This window comes from Oncorhynchus mykiss, chromosome 3 (assembly GCF_057628025.1).
Source record: "Oncorhynchus mykiss isolate SJ-2025 chromosome 3, ASM5762802v1, whole genome shotgun sequence".
NCBI lineage: Eukaryota > Metazoa > Chordata > Actinopteri > Salmoniformes > Salmonidae > Oncorhynchus > Oncorhynchus mykiss.
In genome coordinates this window covers 23166600-23183430 of record NC_143024.1, presented here as the reverse complement: position 1 = coordinate 23183430, position 16831 = coordinate 23166600, and the positions used below count along the sequence as shown (strand labels likewise).

The following is a 16831-nucleotide window of genomic DNA, read 5'->3' as shown; positions in this document are numbered from 1 at the left end:
TTCTCATTCGTCTAGTTCAGCCAAGTCAAACAGAGCAGGTTTTAACATTTAGACTTTTAGACTCGTAGTCTAGCATAATACCTCACCATAGGTCTCTATTGGGACACACAGACTGCAGGGAATTCAAGTCTAATACATGTGAGCAATAGCCACACAACAGTAAAACAATAACAACAGAAACATTTGTAGCCAGGACCTTCAACATGGACTGGATCCATCCGTTCATCTGGTGAGTTTGTTTGGTTACACTGTACTTGAACCCATTGGCTATAGCTAAGTGAACGTAAACAACAACTGCTTAAGTGAGTGTGTAAAGTCAGTTGTCATAATCAGACCAGCTGCCGTGAAGGTGTATGTCGTTTAGTCCATTACTAGTACATTGTGTCATGTGACTAGCACGTTTGAGAAAGAGTTCAAATGAAGTATAACCTATTTGTTTACATTACGCAGCACACCAGTGGTTTTAACCTTTATTGAGTCTTCATCTTGAAGGATGATGAGAACATATGATTCCTACAGCATCATTAGGTTATGTTTTCTTCTGCTTCCTGGTCCCAGATCAGAAAATAGCTCTCTATCTGATCAGTCATCATACAGACATGTTTCAAGGGGCTGTATTTACCTCGTTGTGACATACAACTCCTCCTATACCTCCCATCTCAGCCCTCTCTCCCTGTGTTGGTCTGCTCCAGGCTGCTGTGTGTGTCTGTGTGTGAGTGTTGGCGGTTGGCTCGGTCCCTGCCAGCCCTACATGGGGTAGTCCAGTCCCCCCAGTTCCCCCAGCCGTACCCAGCTGCCCTGTCACAACAGTGGGACCTCAGTGTACCTGAGGGCTACCAGCTCCAGCTCAGCTTCACTCACCTGGACATCGAGCCGTCAGCCGACTGCTACTACGACTCCCTCACGGTCAGTGGACTTCAAAAGAACACTTTGACACCTTATTATAAAACGTAGGATGTATTAAATGTTTCTTACCGATATTGGAATATGTCCAATAACCTTCTTCACTCCGTCATTCCAGGTTTTATATGACAAGAAGGTCCTTGCAAAGTTCTGTGGTCAGGAGAATTCTGCTGATGGACATCACCCAGGCAACCGGCCACTCTTGTCTCCAGGCAACAGGCTCACCCTGGTCCTTCAGACAGACGACACGAACCCTGAGCCACACCAGCACCTCGGCTTCTCTGCCCATTATCAGGCCAAAGGTAGCAACCCCACTAGAGGATTAGATGCCCTGCTCACAACATTAATACATAATCCAAGACAACCGTACAACACTGTTAAACCACAAACCCCAGGAAAGTCTCAGGGAAGGTGACATCACGGTGTGATGCTAAGCTACACCCTCCACCAATCTCCTTCTCTTCACCATCTCTCTCTCCATCCCTCCACCTCTCTTCTCCACCCCTCCACCTCTCTTCTCCATCCCTCTCTCCTTCCCTCCACCTCTCTTCTCCATCCCTCTCTCCTTCCCTCCACCTCTCTTCTCCATCTCTCTCTCCTTCCCTCCACCTCTCTCTCCATCCCTCCACCTCTCTTCTCTATCCCTCTCTCCTTCCCTCCACCTCTCTTCTCCATCCCTCTCTCCTTCCCTCCACCTCTCTTCTCCATCTCTCTCTCCTTCCCTCCATCTCTCTTCTCCATCCCTCTCTCCATCCCTCTCCCAGACATAGATGAGTGTTCAGCTCCAGACCCTGAGGATAGTTCTGGTCCACTCTGCTCCCAGATCTGCCACAACACCCTGGGCTCTTACATGTGCTCCTGTCGCCATGGCTACGAGCTCCGCCCTGACCAGCGCACCTGTGTCTGTGAGTACATCTACTCTCTATCTGTGTGCGTGTGTGCGTGTGTGTGTATTGTAGTCCTACACATCTTGTGGACATCTCTCTCTCCCCCAGTGTCCTGTGGTGGGGGTATATTTGATGAACCAGAGGGGACTCTGTCCAGCCCAGGCTACCCTGACCCATCACCCCACGGCCTGGCCTGTCAGTATGTCATCTCTGTGGAGCCTGGGTTCATCGTCACCCTCAACTTCACTGACAGCTTCCACATAGAGCACATAGGCACCCAGAATGGACCCAGCTGCCTCTACCACTGGCTACAGGTAACACTGTACAACGCCCTGACCACTGGTTACAGGTAACACTATACAATGCCCTGACCACTGGTTACAGGTAACAATATACAATGCCCTGACCACTGGTTACAGGTAACAATATACAATTCCCTGACCACTGGTTACAGGTAACACTATACAATGCCCTGACCACTGGTTACAGGTAACATTGTACAATGACCTGACCACTGGTTACAGGTAACACCATAAAATGCCCTGACCACTGGTTACAGGTAACACTGTACAATGCCCTGACCACTGGTTACATGTTTTTAATGTCCTCAGCACTGCATAGAGTACATTAATGTTAAGTATTGAGTATTGCATGTGTACATTAATTAAGTATTGCATGTGTGTGTTTGTTCATGTGTGTGTTCATGCATGTGTGTGTGTTCAGGACAGCATGCTTTTGTTTGTTTACAGTGTTTTATCTCTCCTCTGCCTCGCCCAGGTGTCCATCCCCGACAAGGAACCCCAGAAGCTGTGTGGAGTGAAGAGTCCTGGACTAATGCCCACTAACTCTTACACTGTCCAGCTAGACTACCACACTGACTGGGCTGGTCTGAGCCAGGGCTGGAGCCTGCACTACACTACTCAGAGTGAGAGAGGGAGGAAGAAATGCATAGAGAGGGAGAACAGAGGTAGAGGGAAATAATGAAAGAGGAGAGGGAGAAAGACAGAGCAAGGGAGAGTATGAAGGAAGGGCAGATGCAAACTGGTGAAGGGCAGAACAGGTGAGAAGGTAAAACCTCCTGGAAGTAAAGCAGAGAATGCAGGTCAAAGTTGAAGCCTAACTAAAAAGGCCCTGGTCTGAAATCCTGATATGTGTGTTGTTGTTCATAGGGGTGCAGTGTGCTTCACCCAGTTCTATCACCAATGGAAGAGTCACCCCAAACTTTCCCCAGTACTATTACAGAGACTACATCCAAGTCCGCTGTGACCCTGGCTACAAACTAATGATGGTGAGATTAAACAATCCCTTTTTACCCTGCCTCTTATCATTCTCTTACCTCATACTTCCTTCCTTCTCTTTCTCTTGTTTATATTCAGTCTTTTTATTTTCTACAAGGACTCTTTTCCCGGAAATATCCTCTGTGAAGTATCTCTCTCTTTCTCTCTCTCTCTCTCTCTCTCTCTCTCTCTCTCTCGCTCCCTTTCTCTCTCAGGATGGCAGAGAGATCAAGAGCTATGCCTCCATGTGTCAAAAGAATGGACAGTGGCACCTCTCCCTCCCTGAGTGCCACAGTGAGTTACAACCATAGAAATGGATTCTATTTCTATGATCACAACCTAATACATTCCCATGAGTCAAGTTCCATATTAAACACAGATGTATTTTTGTCTCTCTGTCTCTCTGTCTCTCTCTCTCTCTCTCTCCCTTTCTCCTGTGCAGTAATTGACTGTGGGGAACCTGAAAAATTGCTGAATGGAGGCGTAAGGTTCATATCTGGCTCTCAGAACCAGCACCTCTCCGTCATTCAGTACTACTGCAATGAACCATTCTACTCACTCCTTGGAGGAGCAACTGGTGAGATGTTTTAACTATCCTTCATCAGTCACACACATTTGCTCACTAAACAATAATGTGTTTTTATTTAATTTGTGTTCTGTCTGTCTGTCTGCCTGCCTGCCTGCCTGCCTTGTGTTGACAACCACTGTCTGTCTGTCTGTCTGTCTGTCTGTCTGTCTGTCTGTCTGTCTGTCTGTCTGTCTGTCTGTCCTTCAGTGAGCTACACTTGTGCAGCAGATAGAACATGGAGAGACAACCTTGACACCCCTGTCATTCCCTCATGTATCCCAGGTAACTCCTTATGTATCATTTTCTTTACCATATCCATCAAATACCATCCTGTATGTATTTGTCTGACCCTCGACACTACTTTACCCCCCACCCCCAGTCTGTGGTCAGCCCACAATGTCCATCTCAGGCTTTCAGAGGATCATGGGGGGAGACAAAGCCCCAGACAAAACCATCCCCTGGCAGGTGATGCTCAGTGTGGACGGAGGCAGAGGAGGGGCCATGGTGATCGGGGACCGCTGGATCATGACTGCAGCTCATAACCTGGTGCAGCAGGACAAACTTGTGCTAAAGGAGAAAGTTCGGGTAGGTAGATTGTGACACACCCATCAATCAATTCATTGGACACTGTAGAACAAAAGTATTTCCTGCTTATGTTTTTAAAGGTATAGTCCACTTAAATATCTGGAGTAACAACAGGCAAAGAGAAGTCTTCAGTACTTTGGTAAAGCTACCACAAGCTAATGTTCAAATTACGTGTGTAGAAGTCCTTCAGTGATGTCAGATTTGAAGAAGTTGAATATCTATACTGAAGTTGAATTATGTTTTGTTTTCAAGGTTTTTGTGGGAGACAATGATGCAGAAAAACTTGCAAAGCTCACCCCTCTTGGTGTCACCTCCCTCCACCCCCACCCTGAATACAAAAACACAGACAGTGCAAACTACAATCATGACATCGCCCTGATAAAACTCCAACAACCACTCACATTCCAGGCTGCCATCATGCCATTGTGTCTGCCACCAGAGAACGCTACTTACAACATTGGCCAGATTGGGTGAGAGCCAGACTTGTCCTGTTCTTTATTAAACATGAGAAAGCTGAAGAACAATATTAACATTCATATTATTAAAGACATCAATAAGAACACAAAGAGGAAGTGTATTTTGAAGGGATAGATAGACCCACATTTCATAATGTGTCCATTCTTATCATGGAAGTAGTCAATGCGCAAAGACTGCAACCTACACATTTCATGACTTCTTTTTCACATCCTTAAATTCAATTGTAAAATCTAAAGTATCCTAACTGCACAACTAGTCCTTAGCAGTCCACAGTACATCAATGTTCTTTGGTAAGCTAACGAATGTAAGGCAATAGTTTTCTGAGTAACTCCTTGACCTCTTTCCTGACCTCTATCCCTTATCAGTATGGTGTCAGGCTTTGGCATCAAAGAAGATGATACCATTGCCAACGATCTCAGGTACATACTCCTACCAGTAGTGAAAGAGGATGAGTGCCAAGACTCTGTCAACCGAGCAAAAGCAGCAACTTCAACAAAGAAGATCCCTGTTCTGACAGTCAACATGTTCTGTGCCGGAGTACCTGAGGGGGGCAAGGACTCCTGTATGGGGGACAGTGGAGGGGCATACGTCTTGAGGGATAGTATTACTAAACGGTTTTGGGCTGCAGGTATTGTCAGTTGGGGTGTGGGTTGTGGGCAGACTGGTAGATATGGAGTGTACACCCGTGTGGCTAAATACATTAGCTGGATCAACAAAACCATGGAGGACAATAAGTAAAATATATAGGCAAAGACAACGAGGGAAAAAGAACAGAAATACAAAAGTATTTTCAATTCAAGTCCTGATTTATGAATCCAAATAAAGCCCAAATGTTTAATCTCTGCTTTTCTCATGTGCATTTGTGTGAGTGTGTGTGTGTGTGCGTGCCTGTAAGTGTGTTTGTGTGTGAGATGAAAGGTAGAACGAAAGAAAAAGAGCTTCGACTTGGGTTGACTCTTTTGTGCTTATGTACCAGAGTATGTGAGTGAAGCAGAGCTGGAGCGGAGCGTGCCCAATTTGACAGAGGCATGGAGCGAGATTCCCAAAAGCTGAAGCGTTGGTAGCACTCACTTCACCAGCTCAGGGCATGTCCGCCCCCGCATGCATTTGTAGTCTACTTGTGTGCTGCTATTTATAGCCCCTTGCTTCAGCTATTGTCTAAATATTTTAATAAAGATACTGATAAAACACACGTGCTAAATCAAGGTGACTTACAAAGATGTAGACCAAGAGCAAGAGAGGGAGTGTGGTGATGTAATGATCACAACAAAGAAGAGAGGGAGTGTGGAGATGTAATGACCACAACAAAGAAGAGAGGAGATGTAATGACCACAACAAAGAAGAGAGGGAGTGTGGTGATGTAATGACCACATCAAAGAAGAGAGGGAGTGTGGTGATGTAATGACCACAACAAAGAAGAGAGGGAGTGTGGAGATGTAATGACCACAACAAAGAAGAGAGGGAGTGTGGAGATGTAATGACCACAACAAAGAAGAGAGGAAGTGTGGAGATGTAATGATCACAACAAAGAAGAGAGGGAGTGTGGTGATGTAATGACCACAACAAAGAAGAGAGGGAGTGTGGTGATGTAATGTCCACAACAAAGAAGAGAGGGAGTGTGGTGATGTAATGACCACAACAAAGAAGAGAGGAGATGTAATGACCACATCAAAGAAGAGAGGGAGTGTGGTGATGTAATGATCACAACAAAGAAGAGAGGGAGTGTGGTGATGTAATGACCACAACAAAGAAGAGAGGGAGTGTGGTGATGTAATGACCACAACAAAGAAGAGAGGGAGTGTGGTGATGTAATGGCCACATCAAAGAAGAGAGGGAGTGTGGTGATGTAATGACCACAACAAAGAAGAGAGGGAGTGTAGTGATGTAATGATCACAACAAAGAAGAGAGGGAGTGTGGTGATGTAATGATCACAACAAAGAAGAGAGGAAGTGTGGTGATGTAATGATCACAACAAAGAAGAGAGGGAGTGTAGTGATGTAATGGCCACAACAAAGAAGAGAGGGAGTGTGGTGATGTAATTATCACAACAAAGAAGAGAGGAAGTGTGGTGATGTAATGATCACAACAAATAAGAGAGGGAGTGTGGTGATGTAATGATCACAACAAAGAAGAGAGGGAGTGTGGTGATGTAATGACCACAACAAAGAAGAGAGGGAGTGTGGAGATGTAATGACCACAACAAAGAAGAGAGGGAGTGTGGAGATGTAATGACCACAACAAAGAAGAGAGGGAGTGTGGTGATGTAATGACCACAACAAAGAAGAGAGGGAGTGTGGAGATGTAATGACCACAACAAAGAAGAGAGGGAGTGTGGAGATGTAATGACCACAACAAAGAAGAGAGGGAGTGTGGTGATGTAATGACCACAACAAAGAAGAGAGGGAGTGTGGTGATGTAATGATCACAACAAAGAAGAGAGGGAGTGTGGTGATGTAATGTCCACAACAAAGAAGAGAGGGAGTGTGGAGATGTAATGATCACAACAAAGAAGAGAGGGAGTGTGGTGATGTAATGATCACAACGAAGAAGAGAGGGAGTGTGGTGATGTAATGATCACAACAAAGAAGAGAGGGAGTGTGGAGATGTAATGACCACAACAAAGAAGAGAGGAGATGTAATGACCACATCAAAGAAGAGAGGGAGTGTGGTGATGTAATGACCACAACAAAGAAGAGAGGGAGTGTGGTGATGTAATGATCACAACAAAGAAGAGAGGGAGTGTGGTGATGTAATGATCACAACAAAGAAGAGAGGGAGTGTGGAGATGTAATGATCACAACAAAGAAGAGAGGGAGTGTGGTGATGTAATGATCACAACAAAGAAGAGAGGGAGTGTGGTGATGTAATGACCACAACAAAGAAGAGAGGGAGTGTGGAGATGTAATGATCACAACAAAGAAGAGAGGGAGTGTAGTGATGTAATGACCACAACAAAGAAGAGAGGGAGTGTGGTGATGTAATGACCACAACAAAGAAGAGAGGGAGTGTGGTGATGTAATTATCACAACAAAGAAGAGAGGGAGTGTGGTGATGTAATGGCCACAACAAAGAAGAGAGGGAGTGTGGTGATGTAATGGCCACAACAAAGAAGAGAGGGAGTGTGGTGATGTAATGACCACAACAAAGAAGAGAGGGAGTGTGGTGATGTAATGATCACAACAAAGAAGAGAGGAGATGTAATGACCACAACAAAGAAGAGAGGGAGTGTGGTGATGTAATGATCACAACAAAGAAGAGAGGGAGTGTGGTGATGTAATGATCACAACAAAGAAGAGAGGGAGTGTGGTGATGTAATGATCACAACAAAGAAGAGAGGGAGTGTGGTGATGTAATGACCACAACAAAGAAGAGAGGGAGTGTGGTGATGTAATTATCACAACAAAGAAGAGAGGGAGTGTGGAGATGTAATGACCACAACAAAGAAGAGAGGAAGTGTGGTGATGTAATTATCACAACAAAGAAGAGAGGGAGTGTGGTGATGTAATGACCACAACAAAGAAGAGAGGGAGTGTGGTGATGTAATGTCCACAACAAAGAAGAGAGGGAGTGTGGTGATGTAATTATCACAACAAAGAAGAGAGGGAGTGTGGTGATGTAATGTCCACAACAAAGAAGAGAGGGAGTGTGGTGATGTAATGATCACAACAAAGAAGAGAGGGAGTGTGGTGATGTAATGACCACAACAAAGAAGAGAGGGAGTGTGGTGATGTAATGTCCACAACAAAGAAGAGAGGGAGTGTGGTGATGTAATTATCACAACAAAGAAGAGAGGGAGTGTGGTGATGTAATGTCCACAACAAAGAAGAGAGGGAGTGTGGTGATGTAATGACCACAACAAAGAAGAGAGGGAGTGTGGTGATGTAATGACCACAACAAAGAAGAGAGGAGATGTAATGACCACATCAAAGAAGAGAGGGAGTGTGGTGATGTAATGACCACAACAAAGAAGAGAGGAGATGTAATGACCACATCAAAGAAGAGAGGGAGTGTGGTGATGTAATGATCACAACAAAGAAGAGAGGGAGTGTGGTGATGTAATGATCACAACAAAGAAGAGAGGGAGTGTGGTGATGTAATGACCACAACAAAGAAGAGAGGGAGTGTGGTGATGTAATGATCACAACAAAGAAGAGAGGGAGTGTGGTGATGTAATTATCACAACAAAGAAGAGAGGGAGTGTGGAGATGTAATGTCCACAACAAAGAAGAGAGGGAGTGTAGTGATGTAATGATCACAACAAAGAAGAGAGGGAGTGTGGTGATGTAATGATCACAACAAAGAAGAGAGGGAGTGTGGTGATGTAATGACCACAACTAAAGAATCATTGTGGAATCTGAAAAGATACATATCCCAAAAGCATGATGCTATACTTACTATGAACACTATCCATCCCTTTCTATCCACCACTTTCTATCCACCCCTTTCTATCCACCCCTTTCTATCCACCCCTTTCTATCCACCCCTTTCTATCCACCACTTTCTATCTATCCCTTTCTATCCACCACTTTCTATCCACCCCTTTCTATCCATCCCTTTCTATCTATCCACCACTTTCTATCCACCCCTTTCTATCCATCCCTGTCTATCCACCCCTTTCTATCCTCCACTTTCTATCCATCCCTGTCTATCCACCCCTTTCTATCCACCACTTTCTATCCACCCCTTTCTATCCACCCCTTTCTATCCACCCCTTTCTATCCACCCCTTTCTATCCACCACTTTCTATCTATCCCTTTCTATCCATCACTTTCTATCCACCCCTTTCTATTCATCCCTTTCTATCCACCCCTTTCTATCTATCCACCACTTTCTATCCACCCCTTTCTATCCATCCCTGTCTATCCACCCCTTTCTATCTATCCAACACTTTCTATCTATCCACCCCTTTCTATCAACCACTTTCTATCCATCCCTGTCTATCCACCCCTTTCTATCTATCCACCACTTTCTATCTATCCACCCCTTTCTATCCATCCCTTTCTATCCACCACTTTCTATTCATCCCTTTCTATACACCCATTTCTATCTACCACTTTCTATCAGCACCTTCTATCATCAATTTCTATCCACCACTTTCTATCAGCACTTTCTATCAGCACTTTCTATCCACCCCTTTCTATCAGCACTTTCTATCCACCCCTTTCTATCAGCACCTTCTATCATCAATTTATTTCCACCACTTTCTATCAGCACTTTCTATCCACCCCTTTCTATCAGCACTTTCTATCCACCCCTTTCTATCAGCACTTTCTATCCACCCCTTTCGATCAGCAGTTTCTATCCACCCCTGTCTATCCATCCTTTTTCTATCCATCCCTTTCTATCAGCACTTTTTATGCACCCTTTTCTATCCACCCCTTTCTATCCATCCCTTTTCTATCCACCCCTTTCTATCAGCAGTTTCTATCCACCCCTTTCTATCCATCCCTTTTCTATCCACCCCTTTCTATCAGCAGTTTCTATCCTCCCCTTTCTATCCATCCCTTTTCTATCCACCAATTTCTATCAGCACTTTCTATCCACCCCTTTCTATCCACCACTTTCTATCCACCCCTATGTATCCATCCCTTTCTATCCACCACTTTCTATCCACCCCTATGTATCCATCCCTTTCTATCCACCCCTTTCTATCCACCCCTTTCTATCCACCACTTTCTGTCCACCACTTTCTATCCACCCCTATGTATCCATCCCTTTCTATCCACCCCTTTCTATCCACCACTTTCTATCCACCCCTATGTATCCATCCCTTTCTATCCACCCCTTTCTATCCACCCCTTTCTATCCACCACTTTCTGTCCACCCCTATGTATCCATCCCTTTCTATCCACCCCTTTCTATCCACCCCTTTCTATCCACCACCTTTCTATCCACCCCTTTCTATCCATACCATTCTATCCACCACTTTCTATCCATACAATTCTATCTACCCCTATGTATCCATCCCTTTCTATTTACCACTTTCTTTCCAGCACTTTCTATCCAGCTGTCACGTTCTGACCTTAGTTCCTTTTTTATGTCTTTGTGTTAGGTTGGTCAGGGCGTGAGTTGGGGTGGGTAGTCTATGTTATTTTTTCTATGTTATATTTCTATGTGTTTGGCCTAGTATGGTTCTCAATCAGAGGCAGGTGTCGTTCGTTGTTCGTTGTAATTGAGAATCATACTTAGGTAGCCTGTTTTGGTTCTGTTTTTGTGTCTGCACCTGTTTCGGTTGTTCTCTGTGTTTTGTTGTTCAGTTCCATTATTAGATGTATGAACATGGTCCTCTTGGTCCTCTTCTCCTTCTCCAGATGAGAATCGTTACAGAAACACCCTCCAACCAAGGACCAAGCAGCATGGTATCGAGCAGCAGCGTTCTCTGGACTCATGGACATGGGACCCTGGGCACAGGCTGGGGAATATCGCTGCCCCAAGGAAGAACTGGGGCAGCGAGAGCTGAGCGGCGGCGATATGAAGAGATAGCACGGCAGCGCGACAGGCACGAGAGGCAGCCCCCAATTTTTTTGGGGGGGGGGGGCACACAGCGGAGTCAGGTGGGAGACCTGAGCCCACTCCTCGTGCTTACCGGATTGGATGCGCCCTGTGTTAAGAAGCAGTGCAGCTTGGTTGGGTTGTGTATCGGAGGACGCATGACTTTCAACCTTCGTCTCACCCGAGCCCGTACGGAAGTTGTAGCGATGAGACAAGATAGTAGCTACTAACAATTGGATACCACGAAATTGGGGAGAAAAAGGGGTTAAAATTCAACACAAAAAAAATAAGCTTCCTCTTGATCGGACAGCTTGATGAAAACCAGTCAATATTCAGGTCCCCAAGAAAGTAGACATCTCTGTTTACATCACATACACTATTTAGATACTGACTGTCAGCACTTGGTGGCCTATAACAACACCCCAAAAGAAAAGGCTTTAGATGTGCCAAGTGAACCTGCAACCACAACACTTCAATAACACTTGACATGAGATCTTCTAAGCATTACAGGTATATGGCCCTGAATATATACAGCAACTCCTCCCCCATAAGCATTTATGTCCCTTCTATAAATGTTATATCCTTGTTTTTATCAGGAATCAAGGTAAGACCCAGATGCAGACTGTCGAAGTAACACTGTTTATTGTAGCAAACAGGGGCAGGCAAAGACAGGTCAAGGCAGGCAGGGGTCAAAAATCCGGGGTAAGGCAAAGGTACAGGACGGCAGGCAGGCTCAGGGTTAGGCAGAGAGGTCAGGTGGGCGGGTGCAGGGTCAGGACAGGCAAAGGTCAAAACCGGGAGGACTAGCAAAAAGAGGCTGGGAAACGATAGGAGCTGACAGGAAAACTGCTGGTAAGCTTGAACGAACAAGACAAACTGGCAAAAACAGACAGAGAACACAGGTATAAATACACAGGGGATAATAAGGAAGATGGGAGACACCTGAAGGGGGGTGGAGACAAGCACCGGTGAAAAAGGTCAGGGCGTGACAGTATTGCTACTGATGTATCATCAAATGAATTATCTAAGTGAGTCTCAGAAATGTCTAATATATGAATGTTATCTGATGTTAGCAAATTATTGATTTCATTAACCTTATTTCTAAGGCTACATATATTAATATGGGCTATTTTCAGCCTTTTCCTGGGAAGCTTATCAGAGACAGACATAATATTGAAAATATGAATACATTCAGCAGTCCGTTAATCCATTGGTGTGCTGCGAGGTTTAGGCTACGTACCCATAGGCTTGGCTCTCTCATCCCTTCCAGGCTTCTGGGAGGGAGGGTGGACAATGTGCCTGTCATAGCGGATGTACGCAATGTCCGCACACGTTCTTGCAGCTTTCATGGCTGGGATCAGTTCTTTCCTCTTCTGGCGCACAGCTTCAGGATAGTCCTCGTTGAGGAAGATATACGTTCCTCTCAAGTTCTTGGCTCTTTCCAGAACAGCTACCTTGTCCTTGAACCTCAGGAGCTTGACCACTATCTATCCCAACTGTTCTCTCCTCCTTAACCTCCCCTTCCCTCTCTTCCTCTCTCCTCTCTCTCTTTCTGTCTGGAAAATAAGGAGAGAGAGAGAGAGAGAGAGAGATGGATGTCGTAAATAATGTGTAACCTCCGTAATTCTGGCCATCTGTCTACAGCAACCATCATGTCTCATCGCTCCTTGGAGCTAATGTAGCCTACTTAACACACTGACTGATGCTAGGAGACTGTGTGTGTGTCAGACCTGGGTTCAAATAGTATTTTAAATATTTGAACTGAGGTCTGGTGTGAGTATGGAGTAAATTGGCTTTGTTAACTTATGCAGAGAGCCTACGTCTAAAATGACACCCTATTCCCTATGTAGTGCACTACTTTTGACCAGGACCCATAATTACCCATACACTTTTAGAAAAAATAGTTCCCAAAGGGTTCTTCAGCTGTCCCCATAGGAGAACCCTTTTTGGTTATAGGTAAAAAAATAAAAAAATGTTCTAGGTAGAACGCTTCTGGGTTCCATGTAGAACCTTCTGCACAAATAATTTAAATAATATAGACTAAATAATTCATTAAACTTAAACTCCTGACCTGTTTAGAGTGTTTATATGCTATTTCATTTGATATGTAGCCTATTTGAAATGATGTGTGCTTCTTACATTCACCTTTTCATGTTTATTCAAATCCATATGTTTTGGTTTCAATACTTCAAAACCAAATGGGAGGTCCAGGTAGTCACAAAAAATAGATGGGTGTTTGTTTACTTGTGATTTTAATGAATGGAGCAAATTTTGAGCCGCAGTTTTTTTTTTTTTACCTGAGCGCGGAACAGTTTTTAGCAGAGCGTTGGAATAGACAACGTGTTTTGTACGTTGTTTGTTCTATACAAAGGCAAGGTTATGTTGATTACTTCAGCATCATTGTTTAGCATCCATACAACTCCATTTAGTGCATAGTAAGTAATGCCTAACTTGGCTCACTCGTACTATATAGTATAACACTCAGATACACATAACAGCAGCGCCATCTATTGGTTTGGCTAACTATGATCACATGTTATGGACACATTTATTTCAGCAACTAATGAGGGATGAGGTTATTGCTCTGGAGGATATGCTGAAAAATGGACAACTCTCTTTCACTTTAATTCAGCAAAGTTTCTCTAAATTCTACAATGACGCACTAGCTTCGAACGCTGAAAACAAACTATAGCGCAATGGGAAACACACGCTGGAAACATGGCATCTATTAATCGGTGTTTGATAAATCAATGGGTCTCATCATTCTTATTATTCTTATCAAACCCTAGACGTTCAACGCGAACTTTTAATCGACCATGTATTTTACTTGATTTATTTGGTTTACCTTCAAACAAAAGTAACTTCACGGTATAACAGCCTAACATTTTCACTGTATCAAAATAGTTTTCTTATATCTTCGACTGTGATTTCGAGCGTGGTCATTAATTCAATTATGCAATCAGGGGTCTATTCTGTATATTTCTGAAAAGTCAGTCATTACTGATGACAAAAAAAACTACTGGAAAGATGCTTGAAATGCTGCTTTTTGGATATTTGATTACATGCGTTTCTGGTAAGAATTTTTTGTCTTCACTCCCGACATTTTCTAAACATAAAATAGCGGTATATTCTGGACTCTTAGGCCAGGGACGAGCAGACGTGGTGCTGTCCTGTTCTCTGGTGGAGGAGAGTAGTGGGGTGGGGGAAATGGGAGGTGGGGCTCTCTTCAGCCTCACCTCAGCCACGCTTGTCCTCAGAGACCTGGCCGTGGACCCCTGATCTTTCACCTGATACTCTGACCCCCTTCAACCCTCCTGCTGTCCCCGATCCTGACAACATCATCTTGGAGACTAAAGGTTGGTTCATTATCAGGTTCTCTTTTGTACAGCAGAGTTACCTGATGGAATTACCTTACCCTTCTCTCTCCCTCACACCATCCCTCTCCTGCACTCTCCCTCCACCCCTCTCTGCTTTCTGACAGTTGAGTCTCACGAGATCCCAGAGGCAGACCTGCTGCTCCACGCTGACTGTAACGAGCAGGAAGTGACATGTGAGATCAGCCGCTACTTCCTTCATAAAGCAAAGGAGGTCTCCACAGAACCAGCTTATTTCATTGGCTCCTTGCAGATGGAGGGTGGCGTGCTCAGCCTCAAATTGGTCCTGCAGACACTGCCACTGGACCAATCAGATCGTCCAGCTCTCATACAAAGCAAACTGGAACTCACCCTCAGCCAATCAGGAACTTTGCTGACTGAGGGTGAGACAAGGAGGTTATTATAATGCTTTTGGTAGTATGCCTGTGGTAGAGTAGACGGGTCATATTGTAATGATTCATTCTCTCACCCCAGCCTCTTCTCTCATCACCCCTCTTTCTTTATCTAGTACCTTGCACTTTCTCTACTTTTCACTTGCTTCTTTCTCCCTAACCCCTTCTTTCTCTCTCCCTTGTCTTCCCCAGTGGTGTTCCTGGTGTTCTCTCGCTCAGAGTCCCACTCTGCTCCTCTAGGGGGCGTGGCCTTCCTGGACTGGCTTCAGGCAGCAGGCCCCACCCCCAGGGCAGGAGCTGGGGCTTGAGTGGCAGCACAGAGGAAGTGGAAGGAAAATGCTGGCGATTAGGGCAGGGCAGATGGAGGCGGAGGAGGGGCCAGCAGGTGAGAGAATAAAGGCATTATTTAAGTAGTTATGATGGTGCTATTAGTGTTGGATGAGTTAGGTCTACTTACCATCACAACATAAAGTGCATTAGGACCTCCATGTTCAACATTCCAACTTTATTATCCACCCAGAGACGGAAAATATTACTGTCATAGCTAGGAACCCAGAGGTTTACTGAATGATTACTTTCTTACTATGAGAATTGGACCTCATTTTCACCTCATCATACTCTGTTTCGCATCGTTTTTTCCTCCTCCGGTACACGTGGAGAGGGAGGGTTCGAGCGTGGATGCCTAGCCTAGTGGTTAAGAGTGTTGGTACAATAACCGAAAGGTTGCTGGTTTGAATGTCAGCGACAAAAATGTGGAAAATCCCTTAAGCAAGGCACTTAACCCACATTGCTCCTGTGTACATTATTTCTCTACACATATGAACATGCGTTTATTACATTAGGTGTCTATGTCATGTGTGACATAGTGTGCACACTATTCACATCTAAATACGAAGTCTCTCTGTCTTCAGAACCTCCTCATGTTTCTCTCTCTGAGGAGAAGCTGGTATTTCGGGATGAGTTGCCCCAGAAACTGAGCTGCCACTGCAAGAACTACTACCCTCTGGATGTCCAGGTGTGTCTGGTACGGTCGACCAATGAAATATTCAGTCATTCATATTCACAGATACCACTGTTACAAAGTGATTAGCACACAAGCACACAGCGATCATACCTCTAATGAAATCAGAAGATCATTGGTAGGTCATCGTACAGCACTTATAATATGGATATCCTAAATATTACAGACATTATACTGAGACTCTCTTCTCTCTCAGATGGAGTGGTTCTCCGTCTCCTCTACAGACTCAGAGCCAGGCGTTCTATCAGACCAGGTGTCTCCTCTCCAGCCATCGGCAGCACAGCGACAGGACCATGTCCATCTCCTCCCACCTCACCCTGCACCCCTCCACCTTCCCCCCTGGAACCACGGTCACCTGCAGAGTGACCCACCCGGCCCTGGACACACCCCTCTCCCTCAGCCTGACAGTAGAGACACCTGAGCCAGGTAGGCTGCTACAGACACAGGCGTGAGAGGACAATAGGAAATTAGGTGAACATCAGCATTGCTGATGGGTCACGTTCATTATGCGTGAATGGACAACTAAAATAGAGTGTTCTTATCAGGCAGGTTCAGATACTGCTCTTTTGCTAAATGTTTTCTCCTGTTGGGTGCCTGCTGACTGTTAGTCAATGGGATAACCTGAGCAGAAACAAAATGGTGTCCATTCATATTAGTCCAAACTATTCCTTGTTGTTACAGATTACTACTGGATGGTCCTGGGTTCTGGTTATCACCGTTCTGTTCTTCTACCAAGTGATGAAATAGGTAAGTTCCCCATGCTCCCTATGGACCTCCTTGTATTTTTAACTGTTGTTTGTAGTAAGACAACAGGAGCCTAGAGATGCGAAGCAAATTTCTGTCCAAACAGACAA

The 16831-nt window shown here is 44.8% G+C and overlaps 1 protein-coding gene across 1 annotated transcript; it reads left to right on the top strand.

The window, feature by feature from the left end:
* Positions 1-50: 50 nt before the first annotated feature.
* Positions 51-5537, top strand: c1r (complement C1r). Its single transcript, NM_001124380.1, is given in 13 exon segments — positions 51-229; positions 693-906; positions 1022-1205; positions 1668-1808; positions 1899-2104; positions 2568-2715; positions 2960-3078; positions 3283-3361; positions 3510-3644; positions 3843-3917; positions 4015-4220; positions 4473-4690; positions 5063-5537. Coding segments are annotated over 13 exon segments (2124 nt in total). The 5' UTR covers positions 51-203; the 3' UTR covers positions 5436-5537.
* Positions 5538-16831: the final 11294 nt, after the last annotated feature.